Source organism: Muntiacus reevesi, chromosome 4 (genome assembly GCF_963930625.1).
Source record: "Muntiacus reevesi chromosome 4, mMunRee1.1, whole genome shotgun sequence".
Lineage (NCBI taxonomy): Eukaryota > Metazoa > Chordata > Mammalia > Artiodactyla > Cervidae > Muntiacus > Muntiacus reevesi.
In genome coordinates, this window is record NC_089252.1 from 127,838,538 (window position 1) to 127,855,596 (window position 17,059).

The 17,059-nt window shown below is 36.1% G+C and overlaps 1 protein-coding gene across 4 annotated transcripts in view; it reads left to right on the plus strand.

The window, feature by feature from the left end:
- Positions 1-17,059, plus strand: part of PTPRQ (protein tyrosine phosphatase receptor type Q) — a 291,398-nt gene that overhangs the window by 235,241 nt on the left and 39,098 nt on the right. For all 4 annotated transcript variants that reach the window (XM_065934147.1, XM_065934148.1, XM_065934149.1 and 1 more), the window contains 2 exons: positions 1,348-1,447; positions 6,807-6,935. In XM_065934147.1, the coding sequence (XP_065790219.1) occupies positions 1,348-1,447; positions 6,807-6,935 (229 nt within the window). The remainder of the gene's footprint in view (positions 1-1,347; positions 1,448-6,806; positions 6,936-17,059) is intronic.

Sequence of the window (17,059 nt, forward strand, 5' to 3'; positions counted from 1 at the left end):
AGAGATAAGATCTAAAGGTCTGAATATGCACAATGAACATTTTGGCAGGAATACTTTATATGGGTTGCTGTGTAGATCAAAACACCTCACATCAGGAGGTATATAATGTCTCGTCACATTTTCAGTGATGTTAAAATTGATCAGTTAATTTAGTGATACTGACAGCATGATTCTTCACTGGAAGTTTTTTTCCCATGTTATAACCAGAAAATAATCTGTGAGGTGTTAAGTCTGACATTCCCTAAATGTTCAAGTCCCTATTAACCTCCTAGTCATTTAAAGATGCATTTGTGATTGTTACCTGAGTCAGTTATTTCATTAGCAATGCAAAATTAATTTTCAATTTTATTATTTCTTTCACATTTATTAAACAGAATTTTCCTCTAAAAAGGAGCCTTTTCTCCTTAATTAGGGCTTTTTTTAATTCATAAAAATAGAAAGTCAGGGGGGAAAATGCTTAATTTTCTCCCTTTAATTTCAAAGTTTTAGAGTGTGAAAGAAAATTAATTTAGCTAAAACCAGAGGTTACAAAGTAGCATTTTTTGTTTTAATTTTCATTTCTATTTCATTGAATAATATTAGAACTCATGGATTTTTATACTGATATTGAATATATTTCTATCAGTTTCAGTTTTTATTCATCATAAAGTTTAAAATGTTCCATCTTTGGCCAGTAGGACCTCTTAAAGATGACCTTTTGTTCTTTCTACACCATTAGCCTTTGATAGTTTCTTAGCTTTCTTGCCCCATTAGATGTCCCAAATTCCTTTTGTGCCCTAATCACAATTTGGGATTACTACCTCTCCAATTTCCCCTGTTTTTTTTTAGTGAAAAATGTGTATACTTAGAGTCAATAGGATTTCCTCAGAGATTCTGGATGTGTTCTGTGAATGAGAAAGTCAAGTATGACTGCACGATTTGGGGACTGAGCAACTAGAACAAATGAAGTTGCCATCAACTAAGAAGAAGAAAGATGCAGTTGAAAGGAGAGACGGATAGGAGTTCAGTTTGGGACATTCTGATTTTTGAAATTTAATTACATTTCTATGTAAAGATGTATAGTGGGTAACTGGATATACACTTTGGGAGTTCCTTAGATTACAGTTAAGTAGACATCATCATATAGATGAAAATTAAAACCATGAGTTTGCATGAGTATGTCAAGGGTGTGAGTATAGATAGAAAAAGAGGACCAAGGATTGAGCCCCAAAGTTAAAAGATCTAGAAGATAAACACATGTGTACATTTTATTAATATTATTGAGAGATAGGCCGAAGTATATATTTTAGACCCAACATAGTATCCCATATAATAATAATTAATGATCATGTTACACTTTCTCTTCAGGTGAAGGACTTTCAGAACGAACTGTAGAGATTATACTTTCAGTCACTTTGTGTATCCTTTCCATCATTCTTCTTGGAACAGCTGTTTTTGCATTTGCAAGGTAAGAATATTTGCATAAGACTTATTCCTAAGATGCTTTATGGGCAGTTACAGTCTAATTAGGAGACAGAAGCCCACAGTGGTTACTAGAATGGGAAGCATTTAATAATAACAACTGCTCCATGAACAGTATGAGAAGACAAAATGATAGGATACTGAAAGAGGAACTCCCCAGGTCAGTAGGTGCCCAATATGCTACTGGAGATCAGTGGAGAAATAACTCCAGAAAGAATGAAGGGATGGAGCCAAAGCAAAAACAATACCCAGTTGTGGATGGGACTGGTGATAGAATCAAGGTCCGATGCTGTAAAGAGGAACCTGGAATATCAGGTCTATGAATCAAAGCAAATTGGAAGTAGTCAAACAGGAGATGGCAAGAGTGAATGTTGACATTCAAAGAATCAGCAAACTAAAATGGACTGGAATGGGTGAATTTAACACAGATGACCATTATATCTACTACTGTGGGCAGGAATCCCTTAGGAGAAATAGAGTAGCGATCATAGTCAACAAAAGAGTCTGAAATGTAGTACTTGGATGCAATCTCAAAAATGACAGAATGATCTCTGTTTGTTTCCAAGGCAAACCATTCAATATCATGGTAATCCAAACCTATGCCCCAACCAGTAACGCTGAAAAAGCTGAAGTTGAACGGTTCTATGAAGACCTACAAGAGGTTTTAGAACTAACACCCAAAAAAGATGTCCTTTTCATGATAGGGGACTGGAATGCAAAAGTAGGAAATCAAGAAACACCTGGAGTAACAGGAAAATTTGGCCTTGGAGTACAGAATGAAGCAGGACAAAGGCTAATAGAGATTTGCCAAGAGAACGCACTGGTCATAGCAAATACCCTCTTCCAACAACACTAGAGAAGACTCTACACATGGGCATCACCAGATGGTCAACACCAAAATCACACTGATTATATGCTTTGCAGCCAAAGATGGAGAAGCTCTATACAGTCAGCAAAAACAAGACCGGAAGCTGACTGTGGCTCAGATCATGAACTCCATATTGCCAAATTCAGACTTAAACTGAAGAAAGTAGGGATAACCACTAGACCATTCAGGTATGACCTAAATCAAATCCCTTATGACTATACAGTGGAAGTGAGAAATAGATTTAACAGACTAGATCTGATAGACAGAGAGCCTGATGAACTATGGACAGAGGTTCGTGACATTATACAGGAGACAGTGATCAAGACCATCCCCATGGAAAAGAAATGCAAAAAGGCAAAATGGTTGTCTGAGGAGGCCCTACAAATAGCTGTGAAAAGAAGAGAAGCGATAAGCAAAGGAGAAAAGGAAAGATATTCCCATTTGAATGCAGAGTTCCAAAGAACAGCCAGGAGAGATAAGAAAGCCTTCCTCAGCGATCAGTGCAAAGAAATAGAGGAAAATAATAGAATGGGAAAGACTAGAGATCTCTTCAAGAAAATTAGAGATATCAAGGGAACATTTCAGGCAAAGATGGGTTCGATAAAGGACAGAAATGGTATGGACCTAAAAGAAGCAGAAGATATTAAGAAGAGGTAGCAAGAATACACAGAAGAACTGTACAAAAAAGATCTTCATGAGCCAGACAATCACAATGGTGTGATCACTCACCTAGAGCCAGACATCCTGGAATGTGAAGACAAGTGGGCCTTAGAAAGCATCACTACGAACAAAGCTAGTGGATGTGATGGAATTCCAGTTGAGCTATTTCAAATCCTGAAAGATGATGCTATGAAAGTGCTGCACTCAATATGCCAGCAAATTTGGAAAACTCAGCAGTGGTCACAGGACCTGAAAAGGTCAGTTTTCATTGCAATCCCAAAGAAAGGCAATGCCAAAGAATGCTCAAACCACCGCACAATTGCACTCATCTCACACACTAGTAAAGTAATGCTCAAAATTCTCCAAGCAGGCTTCAGCAATACGTGAACCATGAACTTCCAGATGTTCAAGCTGGTTTTAGAAAAGGCAGAGGAACCAGAGATCAAATTGCCAACATCCAATGGATCATCGGAAAAGCAAGAGAGTTCCAGAAAAATATCTATTTCTGCTTTATTGACTATGACAAAGCCTTTGGCTGTGTGGATCACAATAAACTGTGGAAAATTCTGAAAGAGATGGGAATACCAAACCACCTGACCTGCCTCTTGAGAAACCTGTGTGCAGGTCAGGAAGCAACAGTTAGAACTGGACATGGAACAACAGACTAGTTCCAAATAGGAAAAGGAGTATGTCAAGGCTGTATATTGTCACCCTGCTTATTTAACTTATATGCAGAGTACATCATGAGAAACGCTGGGCTGGAAGAAGCACAAGCTGGAATCAAGATTGCTAGAAGAAATATCAGTAACCTCAGATATGCAGATGACACCACCCTTATGGCAGAAAGTGAAGAGGAACTAAAAAGCCTCTTAATGAAAGTGAAAGAGGAGAGTGAAAAAGTTGGCTTAAAGCTTAACAGTCAGAAAACTAAGATCATGGCATCTGGTCCCATCACCTCATGGGAAATAGATGGAGAGACAGTGGAAACAGTGTCAGACTTCATTTTTTGGGGCACCAAAATCACTGCAGATGGTGATTGCAGCCATGAAATTAAAAGATGCTTACTCCTTGGAAGGAAAGTTGTGACCAACCTAGATAGCATATTAAAAAGAAGAGACATTACTTTGCCAACAAAGGTCTGTATAGTCAAGGCTATGGTTTTTCCAGTGGTCATGTATGGATGTGAAAGTTGGACTATGAAGAAAGCTGAGTGCTGAAGAATTGATGCTTTTGAACTGTGGTGTTGGAGAAGACTCTTGAGAGCCCCTTGGACTGCAAAGAGATCCAACCAGTCCATCCTAAAGGAGATCAGTCCTAGGTGTTCAATGGAGGGACTGATGCTGAAGCTGAAAGTCCAGTACTTTAGCCACCTCATGTGAAGAGTTGACTCGTTGGAAAAGACCCTGATGCTGGAAGGGATTGGGGGCAGGAGGAGAAAGGGACGACAGAGGATGAGATGGCTGGATGGCATCACCGACTCGATGGGCATGAGTTTGAGTAAACTCCGGGAGTTGGTGATGGACAGGGAGGCCTGGCATGCTGCGATTCACGGGGTTGCAAAGAGTCGGACACGACTGCGCGACTGAACTGAACTGAACAAATACAGTCAACTATTAAAGGAGTAAAAGAGAACACTAAGGGATCCAAAAGTAGCAACTGCAACAAATCTCCTCGCTCTAGTCTAAGGGAAAGTGGACAATATGTGAACAAACTGAAGAAGTTGTCTTGCTCCCAAGTTTGTCATGGAATGGCCACCACAGGCACATGTTTCCTATTACAGTGAGCTAAGAAATATGACAGCGAAAGCAGCTGGAGCTGGTCTGTAGAAAATGCCCATCATTACTGGAGGGTAGGCAGCCTTGAATTAGACAGTGAAAGCAGTCCATGCTGCCCGATTGTGGATGGGCTGAATCTACTTAGCATCACTCACTGATGGGATGGAGACAGCTTGAACTTTAGAAGCAGCTAGAACTCATTTAGGTGGACTACTGGCCTTCCACAATGAATTATAATAATGCAGTCCTAGAACACACAAGGGAAGTATCTTCCTGTCCCTACAGCCTTGCCGGATGACTCGTGTCTTCTGTTAAAATGGTTCAACATCCCACCAGCTGGCCAAGGAGTCTAGCTCCAATATCTGAAAGCGGGACAAAGAAGTAGATGTAGGATGTAGAGACAGGTTTACACAAAAGGGGAAGGTGCCAGGCTTTCTACATCTTTGAGTATTTATAACTCCGTTAGGTTTAATTAGAAATATTTTAATCAGGTTTGATCTTTGGGTTGGGAAGATCCCCTGGAGGAGGCCATGGCAACCTACTCCAGTATTCTTGCCTGGAGAATCCCCATGGACAGAGGAGCCTGGTGGGCTACAGTCCATGAGGTCGCAAAGAGTCAGACATGACTGAGTGACTAAACGCTGCACACAGCACAGGGAAAATCTTAGCTGTGATTCTAAAACCCAGTTTCATAAGATAGATTGCCAAGTTAAAGGGACCTTCCATTTGTAAAAATAGCCATTATACCAATTTCCTAAGTAGCTCAGTAGGCTGTTTTATCTGAAGAATGTTGTCCTGTATTGTGTTTGCCAAGCATCCTCTATTTCATCTTGAACCTTTTAAATTATCATTTTGATAGAAAATTTGAAGGGCTCTTGAAAGATATTTTTCTTACACTAGATAGTGTTCTCAGATTCAGCCAGAAGACGGTGAGAGTTATCTTGTGCCAGCTATGGTCCTTTCCCCCAAGGGACATGCAACCACTGTATTCGCAGTGTTCTTCTGCTCCCAAATCATTTCTTTATAGGGTGAGCTCCTAATCTGGGCAGAAAACGGCCCCCTCTTATTCCCTACAACTTTCCTACATGTGGCTTTTCAGCCAACAGAGTTCAACCTCACCTGAAGGTCCCCTAGGCTTTCACACACTGCTGCTTGGGTTCAGTCAACTGTAAGTATGCTTCCTCTGCCTTCTGCGACACCCAAGTCAAACTACTTTTTATTTCTTCCAAGTGCCAATAGTTGTAATCACATATCATTTCATAACTGATCAATTACTGTTTTACAAGTTGTAATTTGAATATTTTTCCTCTGTGCTTTTTCTACATTCCAATCCTTCTCAACTAAATTATATCCTTGAGGATAAGGACCATATGTTATACTTTCTGCATCATCCTCAACACATAAATCATAATAAGTTTTAAATATTTGCAGTACAAAAGATAGAAAAGCTAAATATTACTTTATGTTTAACATCAATTTGATTTGAAGATCCATGTGACTTCTATTTTTGAACCTGAGTTTTCTGGTTCTATATTATAGTCTTAGATTATATAAAGAATATATAATTATATTTAGATATAAAAATATTGCCAAGTATATATAAAACACTTATGTATCTTGTCATATGTAAGTGTTTTATGCATGTAAAAACAGTGGAAGGTTGTCTATTTGAACTGGTGCTGATAGCAATGAGCTGTGTCCACACTGGCATATTTCCTTTTTATGATAAATCTATGGGACAGCTTGAGGGAGGAGACACAAGGTCACAACATCCGTCTCGTTCACTCTATACTTTAAATGTGTCAGTGATTCAGGCCTTGAAGAACTAATTCTCATTAAAAATAGCATGTTAAAAAATTATAGAATACAGTCTGTGGAATTAAAACAGGGAGAAGAATTTGAGTAGCTATAAATTTGCAATGTGTTCACAGAAGTGACCCCAACAAAGAAATTATTTGACTAATGTCTTAAAAAGAAATCTAAATGCAAATACATACTTTCTATGCTAGTTCCTCCCTGAACTTTACTACACTTACTTTTAGAATTCGACAGAAGCAGAAAGAAGGTGGGACATACTCTCCTCGGGATGCAGAAATTATTGACACTAAATTCAAGCTGGATCAGCTCATCACTGTGGCGGACTTGGAACTGAAGGACGAGAGATTAACGCGGTGAGCACACTCCTCTGGGCGAACAGTGGTCCAGAGGGCCCGGAGCCATGACCCTATTGTGACCTGTACTTGTTGGAAGTGTTTGTGGGGCTTCTATTTACACAGGTCACAGAGATTTTCTTTCAAAGGGTGACCTCCATCTTCCACACACTTCTCACTGATGTTCAGAGAATCACTTAATCTTCCTAATACTTTGAGTTCAATATGAACCTGGGTCTATAATGTTCGGCAAAGCTTTTTTTCTTCCTGAGACAATATTTGTATACATTAAACCTTTAAAATTATGTCTAATAATTCACTACATATGATAGTATTTTTTTACATTGGATTTTTCCTGTCCATGTTTTAAATTACATGTTTATTTAAATTTGTAACTAAAACATGATATTCTTTTTATCATTTTTATAAAAGCCTTTCTTAAGCTATTTATTTAATGTAAAAAATTATTTTATTTAATGTACAGTTACATTAAAGTCTAAATTATATAGTAACACTTCATTTTTTAAATTGCTTAGTACTTAAGGATTAAATACAAAGTAAAATTTATCTTTGAAAGGAAAAATTTAAAAGTATGCGCTAAGTATGTACCATCAATATGTTTTGGAAATAAGAGTACTTAATTGTAAATGTTAAGAAATTTTATATTCTTTTAAAATCATAAGTTTTTCAAAATATTGGCACATTTGAAAAACTTCTATTAAGATAATTTACCAAATTCCTAATAAAAACTATCATCAGGAAGTTTTAGATTCTTATGAGATTCAGTATTTTATGATGCTCATAAGCATATGACAATTGTTACAAAGTACCTGCACAGTTGTGTTGAACATTTAGAAGTTATTGCTATGAAAATATGGCACCAAAGGTCTTAAACTTAAAAAGGAATTAATCATTTATAGTTGTCATTTATCAAAGCCAGTCTTTACCTAAGTGACATTGCACAAATATTTCCAGCATGTCTAAAAATATCTAATATGTGCTATAGACGGAAGTGTCGTCTGATAAGCAGAGTCCTTTCGAATGCTACAAAATGAAAGTTATTTAATGCTATCAGTAAATTACAAAGTACTTTGGTTCGTTGGGTATGAAAATTCGTTTATGCTTATCTACGTTTGTTTATGTTCTAATACAGGTTGCTCCTATCTCAAATGGATAGTGCTCCAAAGACTGTAAGATAGTTATATATTAAACACATAAAAGATCAATAGATCTGCAGGGTAACCTGCCCAAGCTAAATCATATCATAGCACTATAGAACATCAGTAGTATCAGGCTCTGCCTCAGTTCTGTAAGGGTCCTGACGCATAATAAAAGGAAGTTTCTTCTCCCTTACCCCTGTGGGCCCAACTCCCTTTCCACATCCCTTTCTCAATTAAGGCCTGGGATCTCTGTCCTTCTTCTATATGTGAAGTGTAAAAGGAATGAAACTTCATATCTCGGAGTGTAATTAATTTTAGTTTTTTGAACAATTTAGTTCATGTGAATTTCTAAGCATCCAAACATGTTTACAGTATTTTTTAAAAGTGAAAGTCGCTCAGTCATGTCCGACTCTTTGTGACCCCATGGACTTTACAGCCCATGGAATTCTCCAGGCCAGAATACTGGAGTGGGTAGCCTTTCCTTTCTCCAGGGGATCTTCCCAACCCAGGGTCTGAACCCAGGTCTCCTGCATTGCAGGTGGATTCTTTACCAGCTGAGGCACCAGGGAAGCCCAAGAATATTGGAGTGGGTAGCCTATCCCTTCTCCCGTGGCTCTTCCCAACCCAGGAATCAAACCAAAGAATCTTTATTAATCCCCCCAAAGTCTCTAGTATGTGAATCTTTAGGAGTTATAATACAGTGAGAAAAGCCAGTCAGTACTGGAGAAAGTATTCTTTTTCAAGGTTACCATTCTATAGAGGCCATGTGAGGTCAGATCCTCTAAGTTCTGTGTGTTCACAGCTTGCCCCCTACTCCAATGAACACAGCCATTATCAAAAAGGGATAAGATATATATTTTAAATATCTGTCATGATAGCTAATGGAAAAGGTGGGCAAAGACTGTATAGATTGTTTATTATTGGGTACTTAAAATTCAAGGACAGCCTCATTTAACATTAACTCATTATTTATTTTCCTGCTTCCATGTTTGTTTATATATGTCACTTTATTTGTATATATATGTCACTTTATTTGTAAATAGATGTAGAATTGTCTTTAAAGTATATTTCAAATAATTTTTATCTACTTTCACACATAGAAAACTGGAATATATTACTGCTAGTCATATCAAACTTAGGAATTTTACTTTTCAATGCATTTTGCTTCTTTGTTTGTTATCACTCTAGTAACCAAAACTGTAATACTTACTGGTAATTCCAATGTCACATACTAATATGCTTTGCTTGATTACAGAAATTTTTTAAAGAACTGTCTCCAGCTTTATTATTTATTGAAGGTTTTTCATGTTCATAAAGTCACATACATTAGATGATAAGACTAGAAAAAATAGTAATTAGCAGATTCATAATTAGCCATGTGCACATATGCATGCGGTCATGCTTCAGTGAAGCGCTAAGGCTCTTTACCTGTATTTCAGGTACTGGAAAGTCTAAATCTATCAAAAGCCACACATGTCTGATGAGGACTGAGCCACAAAGACTGATGGTAGATTCTGAGAGTGAAGAATCAAGGAGTTTGAGTTAGTTTCCAAATTGTTGAGCAACAACTTACGCCATGTGTCTGTTATTTACAAGAAGAAACTTAGACAATTTCCTTTAAATCTACCCAACTAAATCTACCCAACTAACATATGCTCTTTCCGCTTGAGGTTTAGGCAAATTCTTTTCCTTCCAAACTGCCCACTTTCTTCATACTAATTGGACTGCCAGTTTTCTTCAGTGTTATATGTTGTCACTTGTCTGTAACAGAAATGATTAGATATCTAATCAGCAGTTAAAATATTAATTTTAATGGAGTTATCTGACTAAAAATGGTCATTACAATAATTGATATTAAACCAACTTTAGGACTTAGGGTCTTAAGAAATTATATTATATCTGCATGTATAGCTATATACATTTTTAAAGATTCTTCCTATAATTTCCATATATGGAAACTCATATCATTTGATTATACCTTGTTTCATAAAGGACCTGAAGATGAATTCTCTCATTCTTTTTCTTCTTGAAAATTAATGAAATTCAAAGATTTAGTACTCTATAAATCCAAGAGAACATTCAGTGATATGCAAAGAAAATTTTTAAATTCTTGTTTGGAATGATAATGATATCATTTCATTATGCCATTTTCTATATATTTTTAATGAACACAAGCTATATACATTAGGAAGAATATTTAATATTTGGGTTCATGTATTCTATATTCACCAAATTAGAAAATAACACTGAGATTTGCTATTTGATAAACAAATTCACAAAACAACATTTTGTGATTGCTTTTTCATCATTAACACATTGAAGTGAGAAATGTTTCTACAAGAAAATATTAGCAACATAAGCATACACACACACTGGTAGCACAAATCTGTCTCTTTAAAACTGCTGAGCCTCGATCACAGAAGAAATCGTTAGGAAATCAAAAAATACAAAGACAAATGAAAATGAAAACACGATGATGCAAAACCTATGGGGCACAGCAAAAGCAATTAGAGGGAAGTTTAATGATACAAACTTACTTGAGGGAATAAGAAAAATCTCAAACAACCTAACCTTATATCTAAAGCAACTAGAGAAAGAACAAGCAAAATCCAAAGTTAGTAGAAGGAAAAATATCACAAAGATTAGAGCAGAAATAGAGATGAAGAAAACAACAGAAAAGATCAATGAAACTAAAAGCTGGTTCTTTGAAAACATAAACAAAATTAATAAAACTTTCACCGCACTCATCAAGAAAAAAAGAAGGGGACCCAAAATAATAAAATGAAAAAGGAAAAGTTACGATGGACACCACAAGTGTACAAAGGACCATGTGAAATTACTACAAGCAACTATATGTCAATAAAATGGACAACCTAGAAGAAATGGACAAATTCTTAGGGACAACCAACTAAGACTAAACCAGGAAGAAACAGAAGGTATGAACAGACCGGTTACAAGTACTGAAATTAAATACGTTACTCAAAAATTCACAGCAAACAAAAGTCCAGGATCAGATGGCTTCGCAGATGAATTCTACCACACATTTAGAGAAGATTTAACACTTATCCTTCTGAAACTCCTCCAAAAATTGCACAGAAAGGAATACTTTTGAACTCATTCAATGAGACCACCATCATCCTGACACCAAAACCAGACAAAGATAGCACACACACACAAATTACAGACCAATATCACTAAGTCTGCAACAAAATACTAGCAAACTGAATTCAACAGTATACTAAAAAATCATAGACCATGATCCAGTGGAATTTATCCCAGGGATGCAAGGATTTTTCAATATCTGAAAAGCGATCAGTGTTATAACACCACATTAACAAAGTGAAGAATAAAAATTAAATGATCATCTCAATAAATGCAGAAAAAATATTTTGGTAAAATTCAACATCCATTTATGACAAGAAAAACTTTTTAGAAAGTGAGCATACAAGGAACATACCTCAACATAATAAAGACCACATGTGACAAATCCACAGCTAACATCATACTCAATGGTGAAATGCTAAACATTTCCTCTAAGATCACGAATAAGACAAGGATGTCTTTTATTTAACATAGTTTTAGATGTCCTAGCCACAGCAATCAGAAAAGAAAAAGACACGAATGGAATCTAAATTGGAAAAGTGAAACTGTCACTGTTCACAGATGACATGATACTATACATAGAAAATCCTAAAGATGCTACCAGAAAACTACTAGAGCTCATCAATGAATTCAACAAGGTTGCAAGATATAAAATTAATGTACACAAATCTGTTACACTTCTATATATTAACAATGGAAGATCAGAAAGAGAAATTAAGGAAGCAGTTCCATTTACCATCACATCAAAAAGAATACAATACCTAGGAATAAACCTAAAAAGGCAAAAATGCCTGTACTCAAAAAACTGTAAGATGCTGATGAAAGAAATCATAGACAACACAAACAGATGCAAAGATATACTATGTTTGTGGATTGGAAGAATCAATATTGTGAAAATGACTATACTATCCAAGGCAATCTACAGACTCAATGCAGTCCCTATCAAATCCCTATGAAATTTTTCATAGAACTAGAATAAAAAATGTTTACAATTTGTACAGAAACACAAAAGACCCTGAACAGCCAAAGCAATCTTGAGAAAGAAAAATGGAGCTGGAAGAATCAGGCTCCCTGACTTCCGACTATTCTGCAGCCATCAGGACAGTATGGTACTGGCAGAAAAACAGATCTATAGATCAATGGAACAGGGTAGAAAGTAGAGATAAACGCATGCATCTATGGTCAACTAATCTATGACAAAGGAGGCAAGAATGCATAATGGAGAAAAGACAGCCTCTTCAATAAGTAGCGCCAGGAAACTGGACAGCTACATATAACAGAATGAAATTAGAACACTCTCAAACACCATACACACACACACACACACATATACACACACACACACACACCCCTCAAAATGGATTGAAGACCTAAATGTAAGGCCAGATACTATAAAACTCTTACCGCAAAATACAGGCAGAACACTTTCTGACATAAATCACAGCAGTATTTTTTTTTTTTTTTGATCCATCTCCTTGAGTAATGGAAATAAAAATAAACAAACGGGACCTAATTAAAATAAAAATCTTTTGCACAGCAAAGGAAACCATAAACAAAGCAAAAAGAAAGTGCACAGAATAGAAGAAAATATTTTCAAACAAAGTTACTGACAAGGTATTAATCTTCAGACTATACAAACAACTCATGCAGCTCAATATCAACAAAATAAAACAAACAAACAAACAAATTCAAAAATGGGCAGAAGATCTATATAGACATTTCTTCAAAGAAGACGTACAGATGACTAAAAAGCATGTGAAAAGATGCTCACCATCACTGTTAGAGAAATGCAAATAGAAACTACAATGAAGTATCACTCACACCAGTCAGAATGGCCATCATCAAAAAATCTACTAACATCAAAAAATCAACTAACAAATGTTGGAGATGGTGGAGAAAAGGGAACACTGTTGGTGGGAATGTAAATTGGTATGGCGGCTATGGAGAACAGTATGGAGGGTTCCATAAAAACTAAAAAGAGTAACCATATCCTACAATCCCACACCTGGGCATATATCTGGAGAAATCTCTAATTTAAAAAGATAACATGCACCCCAATGTTAACTGAAGCACTATTTACAATAGCCAAGACATAGAAGCACTCTAAATGTCCATCAACAGATAAAGAAGATGTGAAACATATATACAATGAACTATTTAAAAGAATGAAATAATGCCATTTGCTGCAACATGGATGTACCTAGAAATTATCATACTAAGTGAAGTAAGCCAGACAGATAGCATAGGATATCATTTATATATGGAATCTTAAAAAAAAAAAAAAAGATGCAAATGAACTTATTTACAAAACAGAAATAGACTCACTGACAGAGAAAACAAACTCGTGGTTACCAAAGGGAAAAGGGAAGGGTGAGGGATAAATTAGGAGTTTGAGATGAACATACACACACTACTATATGTAAAACAGATAACCAACAAGAACCTACTATCCAGCACAGGGAACTATACTCAGTACTGTAATAATCTCTAAGGAAAAAGAATCTGAAGAAACTATAATATATATATATATATATATATATATATATATATATATATATATATATATATATATATATATATAATGGAATCACTGTGAGGTACACCTGAAACTAACACAGCGTTGTAATTTAACTATATTTCAGTTTTTTAAAAAGTTCCAATGAAGTTGAAAAAATGCAATACTTTCATTGTATAGATTATCTATATATGCTGGAAAAAATTCTATATTAAACCTAGGATTAAATTCTTGGGAAAGTTTAAAGGAATAAAAGATACAATTTTAAAGAGAAAAAACACTGCTCAGCCCTGTGGTTTGCTTTTAACTAATTTAACTGTAACACAGATTGCCTTTCCAGAAGAGTTATAACACAAAATTAAATAAGCCAACAGAATTTTGAAAAGATAAAGATACTACTGGCTAATAATTAAACTGAATATAGAAGTCGTGTTTCTTTTGGTGACTAAGTCAGAAAAAATAGAAAATATTAATCAGTGTCACTAATATTCTTATTTGACAAATACTCCTTTTCTTCCAGTCCTCAACTTTTCCCCTCAAATTTTGGGCATCATTCCATACTAGTCTTCTTGCCTATTTTAGTTGAATGAATGTAATGGTGCATTATCTTAAGACCAAGGCCCAATCTAGTAATCATGAGTGGAATTAAAATTCTAACAAAATGAAGCAAACAACTGAATGGCTATTTTAAGAGTATCTTTCATCAATAACTTGAGAAGTTTGCATATTGGATTTTTATCAAATATATATGCCTTCAGAAGTTTACCATTTAAAAGAATCCTATGAATGTGTTTTGTAAACTGTAAATCAGAATACCTTCAGTATTATTATTGTTATTTATAATAATTGTAAAATTAAAAATGACCCCAGTCTACTTTCACATATAGGATTTGCTAGCATAATACTGTGTGGTAAATTTCGTATGTAATGATCTCAGCCAAGTCATTTACTCTTTTGTGGTTGGTACCCAATCTCCATTTAACAAAGGAAAAATATAAGACGCCTGGAGACTTTAAGTAACTGTCCAAGGTCATGCATCTAGTTAACAGGACAGCCAAGATGACAGCAGCAGGTCAGTTTGATTTTGAAATATCAACATACACCTATAATTTTGTGTGCATGTATGTGACTCTGAAGCATACTACATGGAATCTGCACAAACACACTTAACAAGACAAGGGCCCGTGATATCCTTCTTCAAGTAGTATTTTCTATGCAGAGTATTTTCTTCATTCAAGTAGTATTTTCTTTTCTATTCTAAGAACTGCTTCTTTTGAATTACTTATTCTCCAGTGATATGGGGAAAAGAATGATAGCACTTTAGTATAGGTTCAGTTCAGTTCAGTTGCTCAATCGTGCCCGACTCTTTGCGACCCCATGAATCGCAGCACGCCAGGCCTCCCTGTCCATCACCAACTCCTGGAGTTTACTCAAACTCATGTCCATCGAGTTGGTGATGCCATCCAACCATCTGATCCTCTGTCATCCCCTTCTCCTCCTACTCCCAATCCCTCCCAGCATCAGGGTCTTTTCCAGTGAGTCAACTCTTCACATCAGGTGGCCAAAGTATTGGAGTTTCAGCCTCAGCATCAGTCCCTCCAGTGAACACCCAGGACTGATCTCCTTTAGGATGGACTGGTTGGATCTCCTTGCAGTCCAAGGGACTCTCAAGAGTCTTCTCCAACACCACAGTTCAAAAGCATCAATTCTTCGGCACTCAGCTTTCTTCATAGTCCAACTCTCACATCCATACATGACCACTGGAAAAACCAAAGCCTTGACCAGATGGACCTTTGTTGGCAAAGTAATGTCTCTGCTTTTTAATATGCTATCTAGGTTGGTCACAACTTTCCTTCCAAGGAGTAAGTGTCTTTTAATTTCATGGCTGCAATCACCATCTGCAGTGATTTTGGAGCCCCCCAAAATGAAGTCTGACACTGTTTCCACTGTTTCCCCATCTATTTCCCATGAAGTGATGGGACCAGATGCTATGATCTTAGTTTTCTGAATGTTGAGCTTTAAGTCAACTTTTTCACTCTCCTCTTTCACTATAGTATAGGTTCAACCTTACAGAAACTGAAAAGTATTTATTTTTTTATTTAAATTATTTATTTTACTTTACAACATTGAAAAATATTTAGTAGTGCAATTCCTGTGCAATTCCTATGACTTCACTAAGAATACACAAAATTTGACTAATACATGAAATACTGTGTAAAATTGTTAGCATTTTAATTTCCATCAGTTCTCTGACAGATTCTGGTCGTTAATTTTACTTCTGTCTTAAACTATTTTGCAAGCAATGGTAAAACTATATGAATCCAGATAAGAAATGTCTGAACAAAATGTGAATTTGGGACAAGAAATGTCCTACAGTAGAATGAAATCCAAGATATTTCATGCTCATGTTCTTATAGCAGCAAGTAAAAAAACAATGCAGTGTGTGTTTTTATACTAAAAAATTAATCTTTACTTTCAGATACTCTTCATTTTTCTTTAGACGAAAGGAGATTTTTGTCATCCAGTAAGTTACTGTGGTGATGCAGAGCTCTGCTGTGATTAATCTTTTCAGATGGTGTGCTCTATATTTTAAAATATATAGAAAGAAGTGTTTTGTTGTTTAATATGCTATTTTTTTCCAAAGACAAAAAACAGTTAAACTTTCTGTTTAACTATTAAACAGTTAACTTTCTACTTACTAAGTGTCCTCTATGATACTGCATGCTATTGTAAATTAACCTTCCCAAAATGCACATTGACACAATGTGCATGGCCTGAGAAATTTGCTGTGTTATCATGTTGTGTTAACTCTGATTGTAAAATAAGTTTTTACCTAGAGTTCTTCACATGTTTCCTGGCCTATTATTACGATGACATAAGAGTTCTCTGTCTGATGGGTGGAGTCTGGGTTCACATGCCATACAAGCTCATTTCAACTACTACAGGTAGTAATCTGTGAGAACCAAGACAATCACATTCCCTGTTTCATATAATTTTGACTTCCACCCTACCCAGTGGACAGCCAACTGTGCACACTTTCAGACATCCCCCTAATACCCAGAAGTGCCACTATTATCCTAGGATAAAAATTGCTGTATACATCCTGAGGGGAGCATAGCAAAATGACTGCATTAGTAGGGACCCAGCCATTGAGTGTGGCAGAGATATTCAATTTCTTCAGTAAAGGATATGAATGGAGGTAGAGAAGGAAAATGCCTTTGATTTCAGAATCCCAGATCTATGACAGAGGAGTCAATTCCCATGAGCCACAAGGCTGGATGGAGCCAAGACTCCTGACATTCTCTTGACTGTGAATAGTACTCAGAGTAATAATTCAAACAGAGGAAGGCAGACCCATCGCTGCTCTA